This window comes from Salmo salar, chromosome ssa16, assembly GCF_905237065.1.
Source record: "Salmo salar chromosome ssa16, Ssal_v3.1, whole genome shotgun sequence".
In the NCBI taxonomy this organism is placed as follows: domain Eukaryota; kingdom Metazoa; phylum Chordata; class Actinopteri; order Salmoniformes; family Salmonidae; genus Salmo; species Salmo salar.
Genome location: NC_059457.1, coordinates 13,153,085 through 13,174,349, shown reverse-complemented (window position 1 = coordinate 13,174,349; position 21,265 = coordinate 13,153,085). Strand labels below are relative to the sequence as shown.

Genomic DNA, 21,265 nt, shown 5'->3' with positions numbered 1-21,265 from the left:
CAGTCGCAAAAACCACCAAGAGCCATGAGGAAACTGGCTCTCATGAGCACTGCCAAAGGAAAGGAAGACCCAGAGTTACCTCTGCAGAAGATAAGTTCATTAGAGTTACCAGCTTCAGAAATTGCAGCCCAAATAAATGCTTCACAGAGTTCAAGTAACAGTCACATCTCAACATCAACTGTTCAGAGGAGACTGTGTGAACCAGGCCTCCATGGTCAAATTTCTTCAAACAAACCACTACTAAAGGACACCAATAATAAGAAGAGACTTGCTTGGGCCAAGAAACACAACAATGGACATTAGACCAGTGGAAATCTGTCCTTTGTTCTGAGGAGTCCATATTTGAGATTTTTGGTTCCAACCGCCTTGTCTTTGTGAGATGGAGAGTAGGTGAACGGATGATCTCTGCATGTGTGGTTCCCACCATGAAACATGGAGGATGAGGTGTGATGGTGTGGGGGTGCTTTGCTGGTGACACTGTCTGTGATTTATTTAGAATTCAAGGCACACTTAACCAGCATGGCTACCACAGCATTCTGCAGTGATAGGTCCATCCCATCTGATTTGCGCTTAGTGGGAATATAATTTGTTTTTCAACAGGACAATGACCCAAAACACACCTCCAGGCTGTGTAAGGGCTATTTGACCAAGAAGGATAGTGATGGAGTGCTGCATCAGATGACATGGCCTCCACAATCACCCGACCTCAACCCAATTGGGATGGTTTGGGATGAATTGGACCGCAGAGTGGAAAAGCAACCAACAAGTAATCAGCATATGTGGGAACTCCTTCAAGACTGTTGGAAAAGCATTTCTCATGAAGCTGTTTGAGAGAGTGAAGTTGGTTGAGAGAATGCCAAGAGTGTACAAAGCTGTCATCAAGGTAAAGCTTGGCTACTTGGAAGAATCTCAAATATAAAATATATTTTTATTTGTTTAACACTTTTTGGGTTACTACTTGATTCCATTTGTGTTATTTCCTAGTGTTGATGTCTTCACTATTATTCCACAATGTAGAAAATAGAACAAATAAAGAAAAACCCTTGAATGAGTAGGTGTTCTAAAACCTTTGACTGGTACTGAATGACAGGATCAACAATTTAGGTCACTGAAAGATCAACCCATTAACCACTTGGTGGAGCCAAACTAACATTCTGATAAAAGCAAAAGGAAGTCTACACAGGAAATGGCAACAGAGTTGGATTCGAAAAGGGAGGCGATGAAGAGGGTTGACTACAAGATTAGGAGCAGGGAGGAAGAAAGCAGGAGGATGAGAGAGGAGGGTTAAAGGAGGAGTAGAAGAAGAGGTAGTGTATGCTCGGCGGAGGGGGAGGGGGAGCTCACTGGTGAAGGGGTCGATGCTAGCGGGGAAGCGGTAGTGAAGCAGGGCTCTGATCCAGCGAGGAGGCGTCACCTTGCAGCACAGTCTAGACTGGGGTTGCCGCTCCTCCATCTCCCTGTCAGGGGAGGCTGGTTGTGCTTCCTCCTCCGGCTCCTCTGGAGGCGCAGGAGGTGTTGGAGCTCTCGCAGGGGCTGCAGGTGAGACAGAGAAGAGAGTCACAGGTCAGAGGTGAAAGGTCAGGTTAAAGGGATACTTGAAGTTAAAAGTAGCATATCGTTAGCTTAGTGTAATTGCTGGAAATCTCCAGGTACTACCAACCAGCTCCTCTCAAATGCAGGGAAATATACCTTCTAACTACACCAAAGCTGGGTGGTTGGTCATTTATAGTCTTACAAAGCTATACATGGTAATATATATTTTATCCCCTTCCTCACTCTGTCCAGTTGACACATAGAGATGTATAGAGATCGCAACGTTGTATCTGTCTCATTATGGCGTCCGTGAGAGTACGGCCATTGAGATAGACAAAATGTTACGATCTCTATACATCTCTATGCGACAACGGGACAGAATGAGGAAGTGGAGAATCTTGTTCCTTAGGATTATCAGTGAAATTAACGAATTTATAAAATATTGATTACCATGTTTAGCTTTATAAGGCGTTAAATGACCAACCACCCAGCTTTGGTGTAGTTAGAAGGTATATTTCCCTGCTTTTGAGAGGAGCTGGTTGGTAGTTCCTGGAGATTTCCAGCAATTGCACAAAGCTAAAAATGTGCTACCTTCAACTTCCTTCAAACTGCACGCAGAGACGTACAAATGGTATCCATGAGTTGGTCTGACTCTGGGGAAGAAGAAAAAAAAGAAGTATTTGCGGAAGTATTTCCTGATGCGGCTCACTTGTGCGTGACCGAAGGGCCCGAGCTGTGTTGTGAGTGGCTGTGTGTTAGCACTTGGAAATAAAAGCTCTTGTAACCCTTCACAACAACTGTCTTTCATTAGCCATGGAGTGAATTACTTTTCCGAAATGTCCAATTGCTTTGGGAGTATTACGGTCTCATTTGACATTAGCGCCCCTATTGGTAGTATTGTCAAACAGGCTCATTGTTCGTAACCCATGTGTGTTTGTAACTGTATCTGTCTATGTGTTGCAAGTGTTGTGTATATTGAGCACATGACCAAAGTGTAAACGTGTTACGTACAGGCAGTGGGACTGTCATCATCAGAGTCATCTGGGTCTATGAGTTTTTCTTTGGCCCTCTCTGTCCTCTCCTTAAACATCTTGACCAGCTCCTGTAGGCGCTCGTTCACCACGTAGCTGGCCTGGCTAGCGGACGACGCAGGCCGTTCCTTTAGCCTTCAAACACAAAACATCCATGGGTTAATTAACACACACACACACACACCTGTCCCAAACACTTTCCCTGACATCACTGTTCTCTTGAAGTAAATATGAACGACACACAGTCTCACACGGACTCTTCTTATGTTGGTGTGAATAAAAGCACCAATAAAATGGAAAATGTCTCCCACAAACTTCTTAGTGTCAGAATTTCAGTCAACCTTTCTAAAAACATTCACCGATGCCATGAGAAAGGTCATTCTGACCACATTGTCGACACCCACTGGCCAACACATTTTGTGCAGGAGACACATGTAGCTAGCTAACAGCGGGGATGTGGAGGTATCAGTATTCACCCATCGTCTCCGCTGAGGATGCTGGACTGGCTAGGCCACGCCCTCACTGCGGTCTCAGTCTCCTCTTCATCATCATCCTCACTCTGAGAGTGCAGGTTCTTTCTGTGGTGGGGAGGCAGGGAACAACACTGAGGCACAGTAGGAAACTACGCACAGAACTGATCCAGAGACAGATGGAGAGGAAAGACCAAGGCTGCTATCATTTGGACCCTGCCCTGTTATCAGAGTGTTCCCTGCAGTATTGGCCTTGCCATGGGCATTACATTCTACACAGGAAGGGAAGCGTAGGGAATACAGTATGTGGAACATGGTCGACCATGATATCATTATGTTGGTTTAACATTCATGTACACTGAACTATCTTGAGCATCAGCTCTTTTGAGTATACAGTAAACAATTATAAAAACTATAGAGGCACACAGGTTAGGATGGGATGAAGGAGTGGCGATGCAGTCAGGGGGAATTGTTGATGATGACAAACGGTGACTTGTGGATTGATGGAAGGATGGATCCTTGACGTGACAACGACTGCATATCTGACATCTTCCTGGGATTCTTCTCACTAGGTCAGCCCATGGATCCATCAATAGGGACAGAGGAGTGTGTGAGAGTGAGAGAGTGAGAGTGTGCGTGAGCGTGTGTGCGTGTGGAATAACTCCAATGGTTGGGGAGACGGTTGAGGAAGAGAGGAGGATGAAGCAAACCCGGGAAACAGAATGAGGTAGGAGAGGGAGAGAATCATAATCACAAACAATCAGCAAAAGCATTCGTATAATGAGTCCCGGGACAGACGACCAGATGGCACACTGGAGATGCAGTGCAAGATACTCTGTTGATTGTCTATTAGTACTGACATGACTGACAGCCATAGCAGACAACAGAAACACAGAACAGAACAAACGCTTCACAACATGAGACAGAACAGCGCAACGCAATACAAAGCAGAGCAGCCGAACGAAGGACTGCAAACACAGGTGAACATGAGAGGCACAGCCAGTAGAAGGAGAGGTAAAGACACACTACACAACCATGCGGATGGGGCTATCCACAAACAAAACAGAGAGCACTGCACTTTTGAAATACAGTCTAAGACAGGGAGCATCAACTGGATTCAGCCGGGGGACGTTTTTTCCTTGAGCGGATGGTCGGGGGGACAGAACGTAGACTGCAAATTGGACACAAGAGGTCCGAACAGATATAATATTTGACTAAAACATAACTATTTCAAACTTTGCTTACATATGTATATGATCACGTGTCTCTCTATTATGCGTGGGAATACTTAGGAACAGATTTCTTAAATGAAAATCACTTGGAGCTGATTTCCTGGTGTTTTTACAGTCTATTATGTCCCCCCCCCCCCAAAAAAAAACATGTTACTTTTATTTTAAAAATTTGCCCAGAAAACTTGGGGGGCCAAATAAAACCACCCACAGGCCGCCAGTTGGGGAACCCTGGTTTAAGATCGACTATTGTGTATCCATGCTCCGTTCTTACTCTTTATCAGCAACTTTGCTGTTTTGGCCAAAGCAATATAGGAGAGAAAAAGAAAACATACATTTAGAAGATATAATTATAGATTGGGAAATAAATCAATTCAATGGTAGTAGAACTAGTACAGTATTATACATTACTTAGACAGCGGTTATGTGTTTAGCTGCTTTACATTTGTACAATAACCTTATTCCAAATGGAAGCAATTTCAGTTGGGAGTGTGGGCTCACCTCTGGCGGCAGGCTTTGGACACTCTGGGTACGGTCAGGGTCTTGAGGTTGGGGTCCTGGGGGGTGAGGATTTGGCGAATGTGTCGATGGTGCCCTCCTCCGCCTGAATCCACGTCCTCCACATTGACAGCAGGGTGCACACTGAGCCTGGAGCTCGCTGGGGAAGAAACAGGAACACACTAATTTGACTCAACTATTCTCCGGGGATGTTATGGGGAACACAGATAGTAATGAGGCTTTTGTACTGTGGTAAACACATGCTAGACACTAAACAGAACACTACAAGTGGCCTATACTCTGACTCTTCCTCTGTTGTTCAAGTGCCACTTGAAGGCTTACCTATCACAAAACAGACATTACCTATCACAAAACAGACATTACCTATCACAAAACAGACATTACCTATCGCAAAACAGACAGCTGAAACTAATCTATAAGAACAAAAACAAAACACATAGAGAACAAACAGAGTAGACCATTTAAAGCAAGAGCTTCCTGGAACCACAGGATCCAAACAACAACAACGACCAACGCAGTACTAGTGTCAACAACGGACGACAACACAACATAGCCCAGCAGATCTAAGCACGGCACAGCACTGAACGGGGCATCATGCCACAGCGGGACGTCTGTGGGCTGCCGCTGAATCACCTGAGGGCCGAGCGGACGTGGGGTCGTCCTCGATGTGGAAGGCAGGGTTGGAAAGCCCTGACAGCTGCCTGGACAGGCTGATGGGGGGCAGTTGGGGGTAGGAGGGCACGTTGGGCATCTCCAGGGTACTATTGGGGGAGGACGGGGAGGGGGTGCGGGTCTGGGGGCGGTGGTGGAGGGGGACCTGGCGGATCATCTGGTCCATCTCCAGGTCAGGATTCTGCTGCTGCTGCTTAGGCATCCTGAGGCATAAGGCTGTTCAGGCGGTTCTGCACGTTGGTGTAGGATTGTCCCGCTCGCTGAGGTAAGTTGTATATCTGGCTGGGGATATTGGCCAGGGTTTGGGGTATGTTCGATAACTGCTGGGTTAGGTTGGTGGGTAGACCGGGTAACTCCTGAGTTATTTGAACTTGGAGCTGCTGGGGCAGTTGGGACATCATTTGGGGCAGTTGAGAGATCTGTTGTGGCAGTTGGGAAACACGCTGGGACATTTGGGTGAATGGCCGAGTGTACTGGGAGAGCTCTTGGGCAAGTTCTGGGGGGAGAGAGGGCACTAGCTGGGTGACCTGGGAGGTAAACTGGGAGAGATTGGTGGGGAGCTGGGGCATGGGGGGAATTTTAGGAGGGGCGATGTTGTGCTCTTTCAGCAGGTTGTTGAAGCTGTCGAGGCACGCAGGCGCGTGGGGAACACGCATGAGACAGCTCTTTACTGCATCACAGCTGGCAGGGACTGGGAGGAGAGCACAATACCGTCAGTCAGGCAGCACTAGACAACACTCATCCTAATTAGGGCCGGCCCTGGGAAAAATCGACATAAGCGGTCACTTAGGCCGCTAGGGGGCCCCCGCCCCCCTCCTCAAAAAAAAGATATAAACAGTCAGGTCCATGATTATTGTCACCCTTATTTATATTTCAAAAATAAAAAATACAAAAACTAGCAACCAGATAGTCTAAAATGTCCTGTTACTGGGTAAACTTGACCTTAACAAGGGCGCCAGGACCAGTGGAAGCAAAATAGCTCCATAACATCAAAGATCCACCACCATATTTTACAGTACGTATGGGGTTATTTTCTGCATATGCATCTTTCTTTCGACGCAAAACCCACCACTGGTGTGCGTGGACAAAGAGCTCTACTTTCATGTCACCTGACCATGGTCAGATGGTTACGAAAATAAAGGTCTTTGACACACCAATGGTGGGTTTTGCGTCGAAAGAAATATTCATATCAGTACATACACACAATATCTAGGTCTAATACATAGTACAGTGCAAATTTCAATTCAATATATATAAAATAGCTGTGTCTCTTCACAGTCCCCTTTGTGCAGTAAGGTGTTCTTTTATCTGTTTTTTAAACTGGTTTTATTGCTAGCTTGAGTTACCTGGGGTGGCAGAGAGTTCCATGTAGCCATGGCTCTATTTAATACTGTGCGTTTCCCAGCCTCTGTTCTGGACCTGGGGACTGTGAAGAGACCTCTGGTTGCATGACTTGTGTTGTACCGATGAGTGTCTGAACTGTGTGCCAACTGCTTGAACAGACAGGTCGGTGCCTTCAACACATCGATACCTCGCACAAAGACCAATAGCGATGCAGTCAATCTCTCCTCAACTTTGAGCCAGGAGAAACTGACATGCATGTTACTGACACGTTCCCTCAGTGTACATCTAAGTGCGATACGTGCTGCTTTGTTCTGGAACAACTGCAATTTACCTATGCCCTTCTTTGCCGCACATGACCACACAGCTGGGCAGTAGTCCAGGTCCGACCAAACTAGGGCCTGTAGGCCCTGTCTGGTCGACTGAGACGTAAAGAAGACAGCGAAACGCCCTATCATGGACAGGCTTCTTCCCATGTTAGCAACCATTGAGTCTGTACAGTATGTTTTGACATTTCCCCTTCTTCTCTGCACAGTCTGGACTTGCTGCCCATACGAGAGCTTCGGTAGAGAATGTGTGATCAACAAACGGTATGAGAGTAGATACAGATATTTTAAAACAGAGTTGGTCCCCGTTAAGATGCGTTTATGTGATAATGCCCTAGAAGCTGGTGTTTGGAGGATATATTGGCACGGGTGTTGTTAGGCCCGTGACGAAGTCGACTTCGAGGGCATTATCACTTTTATACAACGGGTTACCAACATATTCAAATAATGACATTTTCATATTTGTTTTTAATTTTAATGAATTTATTCATATTATTTCATCATTCCACAATATATAGTCCCCCAAAAAATCTGGGGTTGCTAACCTTGTTCTATCGGTTCGGTTGCCAGAGACGCGACTCGGTCGTTCAGTCTTTTTGTTCTGTATTTATGGACGTGACCCAGTCATTCGTTCTAAATGTTCCGTTGCCATACTGGCTGGCATCGTTCTTATCCCTTGCTTGCTAGCTAGCCAACTACGGCTAACAACAGTAGCTGCATTTGTTTAAGCTGTTTTCTAGTGACATTTACTTGCATACATCCATAACAATGAGCTAATGAGGTACGATTTTGCCTGGCATAGAAAATGTGCTTCCGCATCAGGACACTGTTGTTCAGAGGAGCTAGCCAACAACACAGCCAACACAATCACTTCAAACTGAAGCTGGAAAGACTGCAAACTAGCTGCACTTCGTTTCGTTTGACCTGTTTTCAATTGACATTTCTTTGTATAAGCTTATTCATGATTTCGCATGCCTCTCTCTCTCGTCCTGACTCCCGACCCCTACTTGTTCATTACTATGGGACAGTTGGAGATCCAATTTGAATATTGAAACAATGTTGCAAATATCGGAGAGGCAGACAGCAAGGTTTATACAAATCTCTGCTGTTGAAAACTACATGTTAGCCTAAAAGAAATGTGAGATAATGTCTAGATGCTTTTTATAGTGGAGATCAAGTTTATAACCTCCCTGCCTGGGCTGATGAGACAGTAGATTGCTCAGTCAGATGGAACAGAGTTAATAGGCATTTTAACGTCATAGATTTAGCCGGTGGTAAATTGTGGAATAGACACCGGCTGGATTGCGCTTTTAACCAATCAGCATTCAGGATTAGACCCAACCGTTGTATAATGATATTTAAACAGTTTCCACTCTTCATCTCCCCGTTATTCATGAGCTGATCTGCTATCTGTATAATCATCAACTCGATGAAGGAGGTTATCTAGCAAGTTTAGCAACTTTGTTCAAAGATAGTATCATTACTAAATATCAGTTTAATTTACTCTGAAATCTTTACATAGTGGCGCAGCCAAGCCAACAAAGTGGCACTGCGCCACTCTTATTTGGGGAGAACCCTGGCATAGTGACCATATCTTGGTTTTAAACACTTTAAATAGGCACTTTGCTGTATTTCCCGGGACACTCTGGATAAATATGAATTATTCCCGGTTTGAAACTTGGTAGAGTTCCAGGAAAATATTCATCCCTACACTGTGAGAGATCATGAATGCACGCACGCGCAAGCGCACACGCACACGCACACACACACACTGCAATGCAATGCAATGCATTCTCTACAGATAAAGGATTGGTCAGGTCCATCATGGGACTTGCAACGTTCAAACCAAGAAACACATTAAATTACAATATTCCCTTACAAACATAAACACAAGCGTATTATAATGAACAAATACTTACCACCACAGCCACCCTCCTCTGCAGTCTCCCCCTCCTCCTGCAGAGACAGTAAGCAGAAAAAAAGGAACAGAACAGCCATGAGTGACTGAACAACAGCAGGAAATAGCATTTACTGACAGGTACAACAGCTGCACAGGCCTCAGGAGAAACCCTCACTGTGACTTTACCTTGGTAGTGGTGTCAGGTGCGGTTCCGTCCTCTGCTTTCTGTGGTTGTTGGGTCACCGGTTCAGGTGCTACTTTGGCATCCTGGGCCTTTGGTTTAGGTTCAGGCTCTGCTGTCTTGACTGGATCTGGTTCTGGGCTGGGAGGAGGGGATGGAGAGGCACTCTGGGACTCTAGCTCTTCCTGGGGCTCTGGTTCAACGTCGGGTGATGCAGAGTCACTTTTTGCTGCATCCACTGGCTCCTCCCTAGCAGGACACACCTGACACCTACAGTACATGGGCAGTTAGGGCTACATCAGAGAAATATGCACACAGTGATATGAACACAACACAATGTCTCTCCCTGATGATCATAATGCCTCCCCCCTATAACCACCTGACACCATATTGCATAGGTAGAGCAACAACAAAACAGCTCACTAGCTAATGCTAGCCTACTAATACCCTGCATTATGTAATCAACGTAGCAACCAGTTCAGTAGCCAATCAAGATAATTCCCTAGAAGAAATAAGTGTACAGTTTGGAATAAACAAAACATATTTTCAGACATTTAGTTTGTTGCCAGTAAACGGTTAGCAACAGGTACATAAGTGTTACATCTGGGTCAAAAACAATTCGCATAATATGGACAAGGCAGCCTTGACGGCTAATTACAGTACTCACTTGGACACTCAAGATATTTCGAGTGCATAAGGTAATAGTTTCCCTCCTAAGACGCATCTTTGCGACATGAACGAATATGTTGTCAAGCCTGCAAATGTTCTGCTGGGTTTAAAAGTTTTGAAATAGAGAGAGAATCGTCTCCCTCAATGGATTCACTCGAGACAAACCTGCGCCATCCTTCACCCCCGTCGAAGCGGAAAAATAGGAAGTGCGCTCAGTTGCTATGGCAACCGTCGAGAGGGGACCATTTTGCCAAGGGAAGCGATGTGGTTTCTATGAGGATGAGGATGAAATGACGCTAAGCGGGCATCCACGAGAGATTTGGAACGAGCCTGGACAAGAAATGCTCGTTGTGAATGTGATTACACAAATTGTTGATGATAGGCTAGTTTGCAGTGGATTATGGGAGGATATCCCTAACTGGGTCATGAGCCCCCTGTGCACGTTTTGGTTTTTGCCCTGGCAAATATCTAAATAATATGACACTAAGCACTTTCTCAGGTCCTGCAGAGGAAAATACTTTACATTGGTGTAACAAGTTACCAATTGAGAGTGCAAACACATAGCCTACTGTTGTTGTTTTTCACTGAGAAGCATTGAGGCAGCTAGTGAATTTCACAAAGGTACTGTAGAACCTTTATGGGCATATTCCCCTCTCTTTGTTCAGGTTATTCTTAAACCATCTTATTCTACACGCTTAGAAAAAAGGGTTCCAAAAGGGTTCTTCGGCTGTCCCCATATGAGAACCCTTTTTGGTTCCAGGTAGAACCCTGAAAAGGCTTCTTCAAAGGGTTCTCCTATGGGGACAGCTGAAGAACCCTTTTAGGTTCTAGATAGCACCTTTTTTTTCTAAGAGTGTACGAGTGGGTATATCTTACTCTGTCATCTTATTCTTAGTGTGCTCCACCTCACTCTCCTCCTCCCGTAGCATGTGTAACCTGTTCAGGGCATGACATGGACACAGATAAGACAAACACAGTCCTACCTCCCCTCACATACGTGTACAGGCATATAGGGACTTCACACGTTTATGGCCAGTTGTCTCAAACCATGACCCCAATAAATGTTACATTTACTTCTATATGAGTCTAGGGCAGCAGGTGGTTGCAGCTAGCCTATGCATTCTCTCTGGAGTAGGCAGGGGACCCTGAGGAGGTTGAGGCCTGAGTGACAACTTACTCTGGGTCCTCGTCTTCTTCCAGAAGGGCTTCCTGGCTGTGAATGGAAAGCTTGATTGATTGTGCCTCTTGCATCTGCCTGATGGCCGTCTCAGCTGTGTGTCTGGCCACCTCCTCCGCCATTCGCACCAAATCCACGCGCTCCTGGGTCATCCTGCAGAGATGTGCACGTTCTGGGATATTACTAGTATGTCATGTGTAGCACCCAAGTTAACTTTATTTAGCTAATTGTATTACTCCGTCAGACTGAAAAAAAAGAAAATCTGGTTAACATGAGAAGATATATGCAACTTTTGTTGGATCACCATAACCAGACTGAATGTGTGAATTAGTGACTGTGTGTAGGCTGCTGTGATATTCTACATAAATATTTGATCTTGTCTGACTCCTTCCTTACCGTTCCTCCATGGTAGCCATAGCTACGCCCTCAGCCTCTCTCTTGATGCTCTCTATGAAGGGAGTCCACCTGCCCGTCTGAGTCTCCGCATCCTCCAGTGATGGTGTTGTAGACTCTGGCACATTTGGAAGAGTCTGTTCAGGCTCTTCTGGTTTCACTGGTTGTTTTGGCTGTGCCGGCTGTGACTGAGTCGTCTGTGTTGGCTGTGTCGTCTGTGCGGGCTTAAAAGGCTGTGGTGGTTCTGACTGCATAGCCTTGGATGGCACTTCCTGATTCAGATCCTTCAAGTCTGCTTCTACTACTTCCTCCAGAACCAGGTCCACTGCTTTGGGTTGTTTAGAGACTGTGGGACAAGCAGCCACACAGTAGGTCACTGTCTTTGTATGGAGATGACATGACACCCAGAGTCAACATGTTAATGTGAACAATCAACTGTGTTGGAGGTGTAGCATTTGAATTGAGGGAAATATTTGAAATCCACAATTAAAATATGGCATCCTCTTATTTTATTTTCCGTTTAAAAGCAATACGCACAAGGGAATACTGTGCAAAATGTTTTGTTGAATTTCATATCATCAATCTCTTAACATGACACATAATATTTCATATGACATCTTTATTATTTTTTACAATATTTCACGTTTTTTTTACTGTCAGCCATACTGTTCAGACATTATGTCATCATTTCTAATCTATTTTATAATAACTTGATTGCCTTGACTGTGTTTGTCAAATCCTCTTTGGTGGATTTCACTCAAGTAAATTCAATCAAATCAAAATAAATAACATTACAACCTTAGGCCACATAGTTCAAGGCGATGAGAATAGGTCACAAGGGCAAAACATGTCGTTTTTCTGTGTGCGCTTTTGTAGTGTCATAAAATAATCTCTCATGGCTTAAGTTTTTGATGTGTAATTATGCCACAAGCATACAATACAAGATGGTAGTTTAATATGGTATCTTTCATGTACAAAAACTATGAGTATCAATGTTGCCTGATAGCTCTATGTGTCTGTATGTATTTTCTAATATAATCTCTTAATGCATCCACATTACTTCAAAGATTACTTCAATGAAGACAAGACCCATTTCCTGCTACATATCGGCAAGAGTTGAATAACCGACATCAACAGACAAACAGGTAATTTTAATAAACTGACATACACTGACAATATACATTTAAAATCAAACAAAAATATCTGAAATCCATAAAGAAAGGGGAGTTCAATTTCTTTTGAAGCAATGTCTCACAGCTACCGGGTTGATCAGTTGAGCTGTATAAATGTCCACAATCATCTATGTCAGTAGCAGAAGATGGACTGAGTTAGGTTCTGTCTAAAACAGACCAGCAGAAGAAGGACTGAGTTAGGTTCTGTCTAAAACAGACCAGCAGAAGAAGGACTGAGTTAGGGTCTGTCTAAAACAGACCAACAGAAGATGGACTGAGTTAGGGTCTGTCTAAAACGGACCAACAGAAGATGGACTGAGTTAGGTTCTGTCTGAAACAGACCAACAGAAGATGGACTGAGTTAGGGTCTGTCTAAAACAGACCAACAGAAGATGGACTGAGTTAGGGTCTGTCTAAAACAGACCAACAGAAGATGGACTGAGTTAGGGTCTGTCTAAAACAGACCAACAGAAGATGGACTGAGTTAGGGTCTGTCTAAAACAGACCAACAGAAGATGGACTGAGTTAGGGTCTGTCTGAAACAGACCAACAGAAGATGGACTGAGTTAGGGTCTGTCTAAAACAGACCAACAGAAGATGGACTGAGTTAGGGTCTGTCTGAAACAGACCAACAGAAGGAGAGGGTTACGGTCTCTTCGGTTCTTTAACACTTAGTAAAAAAGACAATTAAATAAATGAAATAGAATGTGAGTCTATTATGTGATTTACGATCTGATTTTATTTTGAACTGGGACATCAGTTTGAAGGGAAGAGAAATGTAAAAAAGAAAAGCAATAATAATAAACACTTACCATTCTGCACAACTTCAATGTCATCTCTTGATCTCGCGACAGGCTGTGGCATCTTGAGGCCGAGGCCCGTCACAAACCAGCCCACGACACTGTGACACACATAGAGAAACACCTTACTAACGGGCCGAAAGGAACACAGAAACTTACAAACAGACACATACAGACAGCTGAGCCTACATTGTGACAGGAGTAGCATAGCGCCCACGGGTGAAACTTACTTGGAGTTTTGTGAGTCCTCGTCACCTTTGAGAGACTCAGGAGGTGGCGACAAAACTGAGAGGAAAGGAGAAGACAGGTGTACAACAGTAGCATAGATGTACAGCTAGTAGATTTAGACTATAAGGACCAGTTTCCTGGACACAGATAAAGCCTAGTCCGGGACTAGAAAGTTATTTCAATTGAGATCCTCCATTGAGTATGCTTCTTAGTCCAGGACTAGGCTTAATCTACACTGAGTGGACAAAACATTAGGAACACCTGCTCGTTCCATGGCATAGACTGTAAACTATGATCCCTTATTGATGTCACACTTGTTAAATCCACTTCCATCAGTGTAGATGAAGGGGAGGAGACAGGTTAAAGAAGGATTTTTAAGCCTTGAGACATGGATTGTGTACGTGTGCCATTCAGAGGGTGATTGGGCCAGACAAAAGAAAAAGTACCTTTGAACAAATGGGGTATGGTAGTAGGTGCCAGGCGCACCGGTTTGAGTGTGTCATAAACTGCAACACTGGGTTTCCTGTGTTTATCAAGAATGATCCACCACCCAAAGGACATCCAGCCAACGTGACCCAACTGAGGGAAACATTGGAGTCAACATGGGCCAGGATCCCCTGTGGGACACTTTTGACACCTTGTAGAGTCCATGCCCCAATGAATCGAGGCTGTTCTGAGTGCAAAGGGGGGGTGCAACTCAATATTAGGAAGGTGTTCCTAATGTTTGTACAATCAGCGTATGTCCAGGTAACCGGCCTCAAACATTTAAACTCTGACTGTACCTTTGTCAAGAGATGACCTCTTGCTCTGGGCCTTACTCTGGGCCTCTACATAACCTGCAGGGAGCATCACAGGCTGAGGAATAACATTCTTAATCCAGTTAACCACTCTGCAACGCAAGACAGACGGGGAGGAAGAGGAAGAAACAGAGGGGGGGTAGAGAGAGAGAGAGAGAGAGAGAGAGAGAGAGAGAGAGAGAGAGGGGGTGGGAGAGGATTAGGATTAAGACAAGCTTTGTCAGCAAGTAAAGGTGGATTTGGCTGTGGAGATGTGTCTGTTCAGTGAGGTAAGGATGGAAGGCAAGGTGGGAGGGGGTGGGGGGAGGTCTCTGTGTGACTCACTTGAGGGGGAACTGTGGTACCCGTTCCTCTTCCTCATCGTCTGAAAAGATCTCCACCACAGGTATGTGTGGGAGGGGCTCTGCGTCTAGACAGAAAATAGACCACTCAGTGACCACATCAATAACTAGTTATATGTAATCAACAATGAGTCAAAGAAGTTACAACTTTTGTGACATACCAGTACACAGAAAATGGGATTGCTGTGTGACAAATGTAAACATATACCTGGCACATCTTTCATGTTATAAACCTGAAAAAGAGAAGCCAGAGTCACAAACTTTCGTTTTTACAATGAAGGTTATATGTAATATTTACCATATTACTGTTTTGATCATTTTATGGTGTGTTATTACATTATAATAGTTTCAAATGCTCCTCTGATGTCCATTTATGTATGGCAGGGTGTTGTTTTAAAGGAATTAGGAATCTACTGATATAATTGTACCCATATCTGTACCTATGGATTTGAAACTTTCTTTAACCACATGATCTGGAATATTTGAAATGTATGCAACTTATAAGAAGGTGCAAAAGAATGCTACAGTGGATTGATTGCAGACTACTGATTGTAAGACTACTCAGACTACTCAGAGGGTAGATGGGTGTCCGGCCCAGATACAGCCTGTTATTTAGCTGTACTTACACATGGCTCTGCGATATACTCTTCGTGCGTCTTAAGTACATAAAGGAACATAAAGTAAAAAAAAAAACTCATTACGGGCATTAGAAAAAGAAACTCCAGCACAATGGCATTTTTGTTATGTCAGATATGAATAATCAGCATGTCATATATGAATAATCAGCATGTCAGATATGAATAATCAGCACCACCCAAGCTAATGTCTGAAAGCTGAACAAGAATACAATTGAAACTACAGCAGGCGGACCTCGGGAGAGCCTGGGAAGCCATAACCAGTCAGTTTTAAGAGGGCTCGATGCTTTTAAAACTAACAGTAGGCCTACTGTAAAAGAAATAGTTCAATCGAGGAGATACTTATGAGATAATGGTGAGAGGAAGTCGGTAATGTCTTAACACCATGGATCTCATAACAGATTATTACATTTCTAAACCTCTCTCATGGTATTACGTTGCTATCGCGTCTCATTCACAGCTCTCTGAAAGCCCTGTGACACCATTGGCTTTGATTAAGCTAGTTATTCAAAAGCCTGTTACATCATTATAGACCATTGCCGGTTATTCATCAAGCGGGAAGCAGAATTGTTTTACAAAAGTGATTTTAAGTGAGAATATCGCATTATCACGGGGAGCTAAGATTTTAATGTAGCATCATTACTAGGCATGTAGTAATTATGTTTTAAAAGTTATTATATTGTTTCAAAGCTATTATGAGGCAACCTGACAAAAATGATGTTTTACATTTATGTTTAATCTAGGAATAAGGTATATATATATTTTTTTGTTCACCTTTATTTAACCAGGTAGGCCAGTTGAGAACAAGTTCTCATTTACAACTGCGACCTGGCCAAGATAAAGCAAAGTAGTGCGACAAAAACAACAACACAGAGCTACACATAAAGAAACGTACAGTCAATAACACAATAGAAAAATCTATGTACAGTGTGTGTAAATGTAGAAGAGTAGGGAGGTAAGGCAATAAATAGACCATAGAGGCGAAATAATTACAATTTAGCATTAACACTGGCGTGATAGATGTGCAGATGATGATGTGCAAGTAGAGATACTGGGGTGCAAAAGAGCAAGAGGATAAATAACAATATGGGGATGAGGTAGTTGGGTGTGCTATTTACAGATTGGTTGTGTACAGGTACAGTGATCGGTAAGCTGCTCTGACAGCTGATGCTTAAAGTTAGAGAGGGAGATATAAGACTCCAGCTTCAGTGATTTTTGCAGTTCATTCCAGTCATTGGCAGCAGAGAACTGGAAGGAAAGGCGGGCAAAGAAAGTGTTGGCTTTGGGGGGGACCAGTGAAATATACCTGATGGAGAGTGTGCTACGGGTGAGTGTTGCTATGGTGACCATTGAGCTGAGATAAGGCGGGGCTTTACCTAGCAAAGACTTATAGATGACCTGGAGCCAGTGGACCTGGAGCACCACGTGCTCTCCTGAAAAAATACATCTACAATCTACTTCCACAGAAACCGTGACAACTCACCTCTGTCTCCTCCTCCTCCTCCTCTCGAATATCCTCTCTGTACTTGTCATCCGGCTGAGGCACCACTTTGCTCAGTCCCTCTGCAATCCACTTAATCACCCCATTCCTGTTGGAAGTAGGAATCGTTTTTGAAAAATATGATATATTTCCACATTTCAACATGCTTTGAAGTAATATACAGCAACAAAAATGTCAACAGAATCAACAAAACCAACACTTCAAAAAAGTCCTCTCTTTGTACCTTTCGTCCTCTCTTTGTACCTCCTGCAGTGACTGATGGATGGAAGCAGAAAGTGGAGGGATAGAATTAGAGAAACATAGAATCACATATTAACCCTTTATACAGCTTAAAAAAGACCTACACTGATTCAATTACAGGCTGGTTGATTGATACAGGTAGTGTTTGGTACAGTCTAACATTCACCCTGGATACAGAGTTGGATCTGCTGAGGTTAGGGGTGCCTGTTGGTTGAGGCAGAGCACTGGTGAAGCCATTGGAGAGCCAGGTCATCACTCCACTCTGACTCTGAATACTGAGAGAGAGAAAGAGAGAAAGAGAAAGAGAGAGAGAAAGAGAGAGAGATCATCATCACCACCGCCACCTTCATCACCATCATGGCAAAAAGTCTGCATGCAAGCAGACCAGACTGCTCACAGGTCAAATTTTACACACATACCCATTGTCCTCTGAAATATCCTCTTCCTGCTGTTTGGCTGGTTTTGCATTGACTGTTGAGATTCACGTACATAAAACAGAAGTGAAGAAGAGGGTTAACAAATTGAATAGGCATTTATAAAAAAACACGTATTCACAGTTGTTTCATTGTTTTCCAAAGCTATGATACACTGTTTGAAGAAGAGAAGCATGACCTTCTTTTTTGACTTCATCTTTAGACACTTTTTGCTTTTGGAGAGAAAGATGGAGAGAGACAATCAGGTAATGTGAAGAGGACAAGTTTTTTGTCATTTTTTACATCATTTTGGTAATATCATGCGAGGTGATCAGATATACAGGTGAGTTGATCTGTGACCAGGTGTGATTAGGGTGTTCTTACTGGTGATGCAGGTGCGGGATTGGCTGTCTCCTGTCCCAGAGAGCCAGGGGCGTCAGGAGGCTGAGGAACCACTTTCACCACCCAGTTAAACATCCTGAGACAAAGGCAAATACCAGGACAACAGCTCAGTAACTAGGGCAACATCTGCCGAAGTGAGCATCCCATAACATGAATAAACCAGATTTGTCGCTATGTCACCCGGTACCTCAGAGACAGTCAGAATGTCACATATGCTGCAATGGAACGTGAAATTCCTGAAGGTTCATCTAGCCACTTCAGAGACCATGCTGATTATAACAGTCATGGGTGAACTATTTTTCATGCACGTGAAATAGTTTTTGCAATGTCGTGTCATGTGTTATCTTGTGGGGAGCTTTGACTTTGGCTCTTGCTGACAGCTGTTGCATTGTTGTATATTGGCATTGCCAATAATCGCTCTCCACATCCTGCTTGAAGATAATAATTACCAGTACTTAAGCCTGTGATTAAAGTAGCTGTGCTGTTTTGGTCTTATGAAGCTGCAATCACATTGTTTGGCAAAACCTGGCGTTTAAAGAGGAAACAGAATAGCACGTTGCAGGGCATAACCTTCATCACACACTAGTGATAATCTGCTTTAGAGGACAAGCGAGTTACCGCAGAACGGAAGACAGGGACAACAGTCAGGAAAAGGATTTCATCAACTGTTAGAGAACATGCTGAAAACAAACATGTGTGGCTGTGCTGCCTTTTGTGGGTCTCTAAAACGTCAATTTCATTATTTTATATTGAATATAATCAAATTCAAATAAAACGCATTCTCCGACTGTACATGCCATCCCATGTACAGGCCAAGTGAGATCAGGTTGCACCAACAAAACATGTACTCTGCCACACTAGTATACCTGTGGAGAACCTGTGCATGCTGGCCATTTAATCCCAGACTGACTTTCTCAACTCTGATAGATTATCACTTGCCACTTGATATTTGGCCTAATCTGAGGATCATAGATCAAACTGTGCACCTTTGATTTCTTCGCATCAATGCAGGCGCCAGTAAATTACTATATTATAAAGTCACAAAACACACTGCAGCAGAGCAGCCTAAAGTGCTATGCAAAAGTAGAGGATTTTCCCCTGCAGACAATAGCACTAGGAGTGGTCTGTACCACCTGCTCTGTAACAAAAAACTGCGCAAACGTCATCAAAATGAACTATGCAAGTGAACTATTGCAAGGATTATCAATTTGCACAACACCACCCCAACTACTTTTAAATATTCACATCTACCTGTAAATATTTAGACACAAGCATCACAATCTGTTTTACAACAGAAGCACACCACAACGCTGACATCTCACCAACACATTTGACAAGAAACCCCTTAGTAAATCCAGTCAAGTTACTCAATGTGCAGAGATTAGGTGAAAAGGTAGTAGTAATATATCTTACCTGTATGTTCAGTGGTGCAGCAGCATACCTGACAGGGACACAGAGCCCAAGACGGACAGCAATGTTCTGGCTGGATTAGGATGAGACTCGCCTAACGAGATTATGGACCTGAAGGACGGCACTATCCGGCTGAGATTAGCAATGAGAATAATGAAAACCTCAGGCCATATATGTACCCCAAAGCCCCAGGTCCAAACTTACAAGGTTCTATACTGTAGAAGTTTGAATAAATGTAGTTGTTTGAGTTAATAAAAGAGTTTGAACTTTTAACATGAATACGGGGTCACTGTCAGCGGATTGCCATTTGGAGTGGTACTCAGTAGTTAACATTGTAGCTACTATGTACAGAATGTGTGTATCTCTCGCCTTCTAATTGTCTGTCTGCTTGCTGCTAGTATAACTGTCTATTCTCATGATTGTGAAATGTACATAACACAGACGTCACTCTTGTTGTGGTGTGTGGTTGCAGTTTGGGCTATAAAAAGGTGTCCTTGTAGTAGCCAGTGTAATCCCTGTAGCACACGCCAGGGGATCACTCACTGTGATCCATGTCTGTCAGGTACAATCAGGAACTGAATTACTTCTAGGAAACAGGACATGCACCCATCACATGGCATTACAGTAGGTTTGCCTTGGGCAAATGATTGGCCATTGGTTCCCTGATATCTGAATACTGTGTCCAGGAAGATTACCGTGTGATAAACCACAGGTGTAGCGCGAGAGAACCGTCAGCCTCAGCAGAACAGGGGATTGAGCATCCAGGTTAAACCCATAACAATGTAGAACATCTATGACGTGGGAGGGGGGGGCTCACATCGGTCCCTTACAGCTGTCTCTAAAGGCTGCATCTTGTTCAGGCATCTGCAAATGTTTTGTAACATCGGCAGACATCAGTGATTAAGCCCGGTCTGCAGGGTTCTTTTGTAGGATCTGTTAGATCCCCTAGAACCCCTGTCTTCGGGGAGTTGCACCTTTTTCTTTTTGAATCCCCACACAGGCTAACCTGGTTCAACTACTCAACTAATCATCAAGCCCTTGGTTAGTGGAATCAGGTGTGCATGTGTGGGGTTAGAATAAAAATTTGCTAACTTCGGGGCGGGGGGGGATCCACAGGTGGAGAAGATGAGAAACACTGCTCTATGGCTCTGTCTCTAGGTGGAGTTCTGTAGGGCTGAGCAGCTAAAAAGGCAGGCATAAAGAGATAAGATCCCATAAAGAGATAAGATCCCATAAAGAGATAAGGAGGGATAAGCCAGGAGGAAGAAGGCCATGACACCTCTGGGTGACCAGGATGGAAGAATGAACACGGTGGTGCCATACCGTCCTCGATTCTGATTGGACAACACGCAGTGGCGACAGGTAAGTGTTAGCCAGTTCCATTAGAGGAAATAAGCACGCCGGAAAAGGACTGCTTAGAGACAGGGTAGGAGGACAGCACGGAGAAATCGATAGAGAGAAAGTAAGAAAGATGGGTAGTCTGTAGAATCCAGAAAGAGAAAGGTGGCGGCAATGTCTGAGCTGGGTGATTGAAGCTAATCCTGATTCACCGTGGCATTAAGTCGTCAGTGAGGTGCTCTCATATGCACACTTTAAACCATTTAAGTCTATTCCATTTTAAAATACGGCTGTGTTTAAAGTAATTTGACGTCGGAGGTTGTATCTATAGTATGTCACGGTAGCGTAGAGAAGTCGTTGAGAGCAAAATAATACTGTCCAGTCAGCTTTCCATTCAATACTCATTGGTAATAGTAGATATAAAGACTCCCTCTTTTGGTCATGCTTAGAAATACAGACATGACATTAACTGCTGTTGGAATACAGTCAAAAATACAAAGAAATAGAATGCACAATAGTCTGTTAATACTCATAATAGCATGCTCAC

General features: G+C 43.8%; 1 protein-coding gene across 4 annotated transcripts in view; it reads right to left on the bottom strand.

Annotated features, from left to right (window-relative positions):
* The window catches only part of LOC106573206 (cyclic nucleotide-gated cation channel beta-3), a 28,048-nt gene extending 8,560 nt beyond the window's left edge, over positions 1-19,488 (bottom strand). The window contains exons 1-23 of one of the 4 annotated variants that reach the window (XM_014148026.2): positions 19,384-19,488; positions 17,953-18,046; positions 17,768-17,801; positions 17,575-17,626; positions 17,322-17,430; positions 17,139-17,170; positions 16,898-17,003; positions 15,406-15,435; positions 14,988-15,012; positions 14,763-14,847; positions 14,424-14,530; positions 13,644-13,698; positions 13,426-13,514; positions 11,445-11,787; positions 11,049-11,201; positions 10,748-10,807; positions 9,208-9,472; positions 9,041-9,077; positions 4,765-4,921; positions 4,538-4,555; positions 3,041-3,142; positions 2,545-2,699; positions 1,345-1,533 (exon numbers count right to left, since the gene is read on the bottom strand). In XM_014148026.2, the coding sequence (XP_014003501.1) occupies positions 1,345-1,533; positions 2,545-2,699; positions 3,041-3,142; positions 4,538-4,555; positions 4,765-4,921; positions 9,041-9,077; positions 9,208-9,472; positions 10,748-10,807; positions 11,049-11,201; positions 11,445-11,787; positions 13,426-13,514; positions 13,644-13,698; positions 14,424-14,530; positions 14,763-14,847; positions 14,988-15,012; positions 15,406-15,435; positions 16,898-17,003; positions 17,139-17,170; positions 17,322-17,430; positions 17,575-17,626; positions 17,768-17,801; positions 17,953-18,045 (2,296 nt within the window). In that variant the 5' untranslated portion in view covers position 18,046; positions 19,384-19,488. Of the gene's footprint in view, positions 1-1,344; positions 1,534-2,544; positions 2,700-3,040; positions 3,143-4,537; positions 4,556-4,764; positions 4,922-9,040; positions 9,078-9,207; positions 9,473-10,747; positions 10,808-11,048; positions 11,202-11,444; positions 11,788-13,425; positions 13,515-13,643; positions 13,699-14,423; positions 14,531-14,762; positions 14,848-14,987; positions 15,013-15,405; positions 15,436-16,897; positions 17,004-17,138; positions 17,171-17,259; positions 17,431-17,574; positions 17,627-17,767; positions 17,802-17,952; positions 18,047-19,383 lie in introns of those variants that run through there. The other 3 variants (XM_014148028.2, XM_014148027.2, XM_045696977.1) reach the window with 3 other exon arrangements.
* Between the last annotated feature and the right edge of the window lie 1,777 nt (positions 19,489-21,265).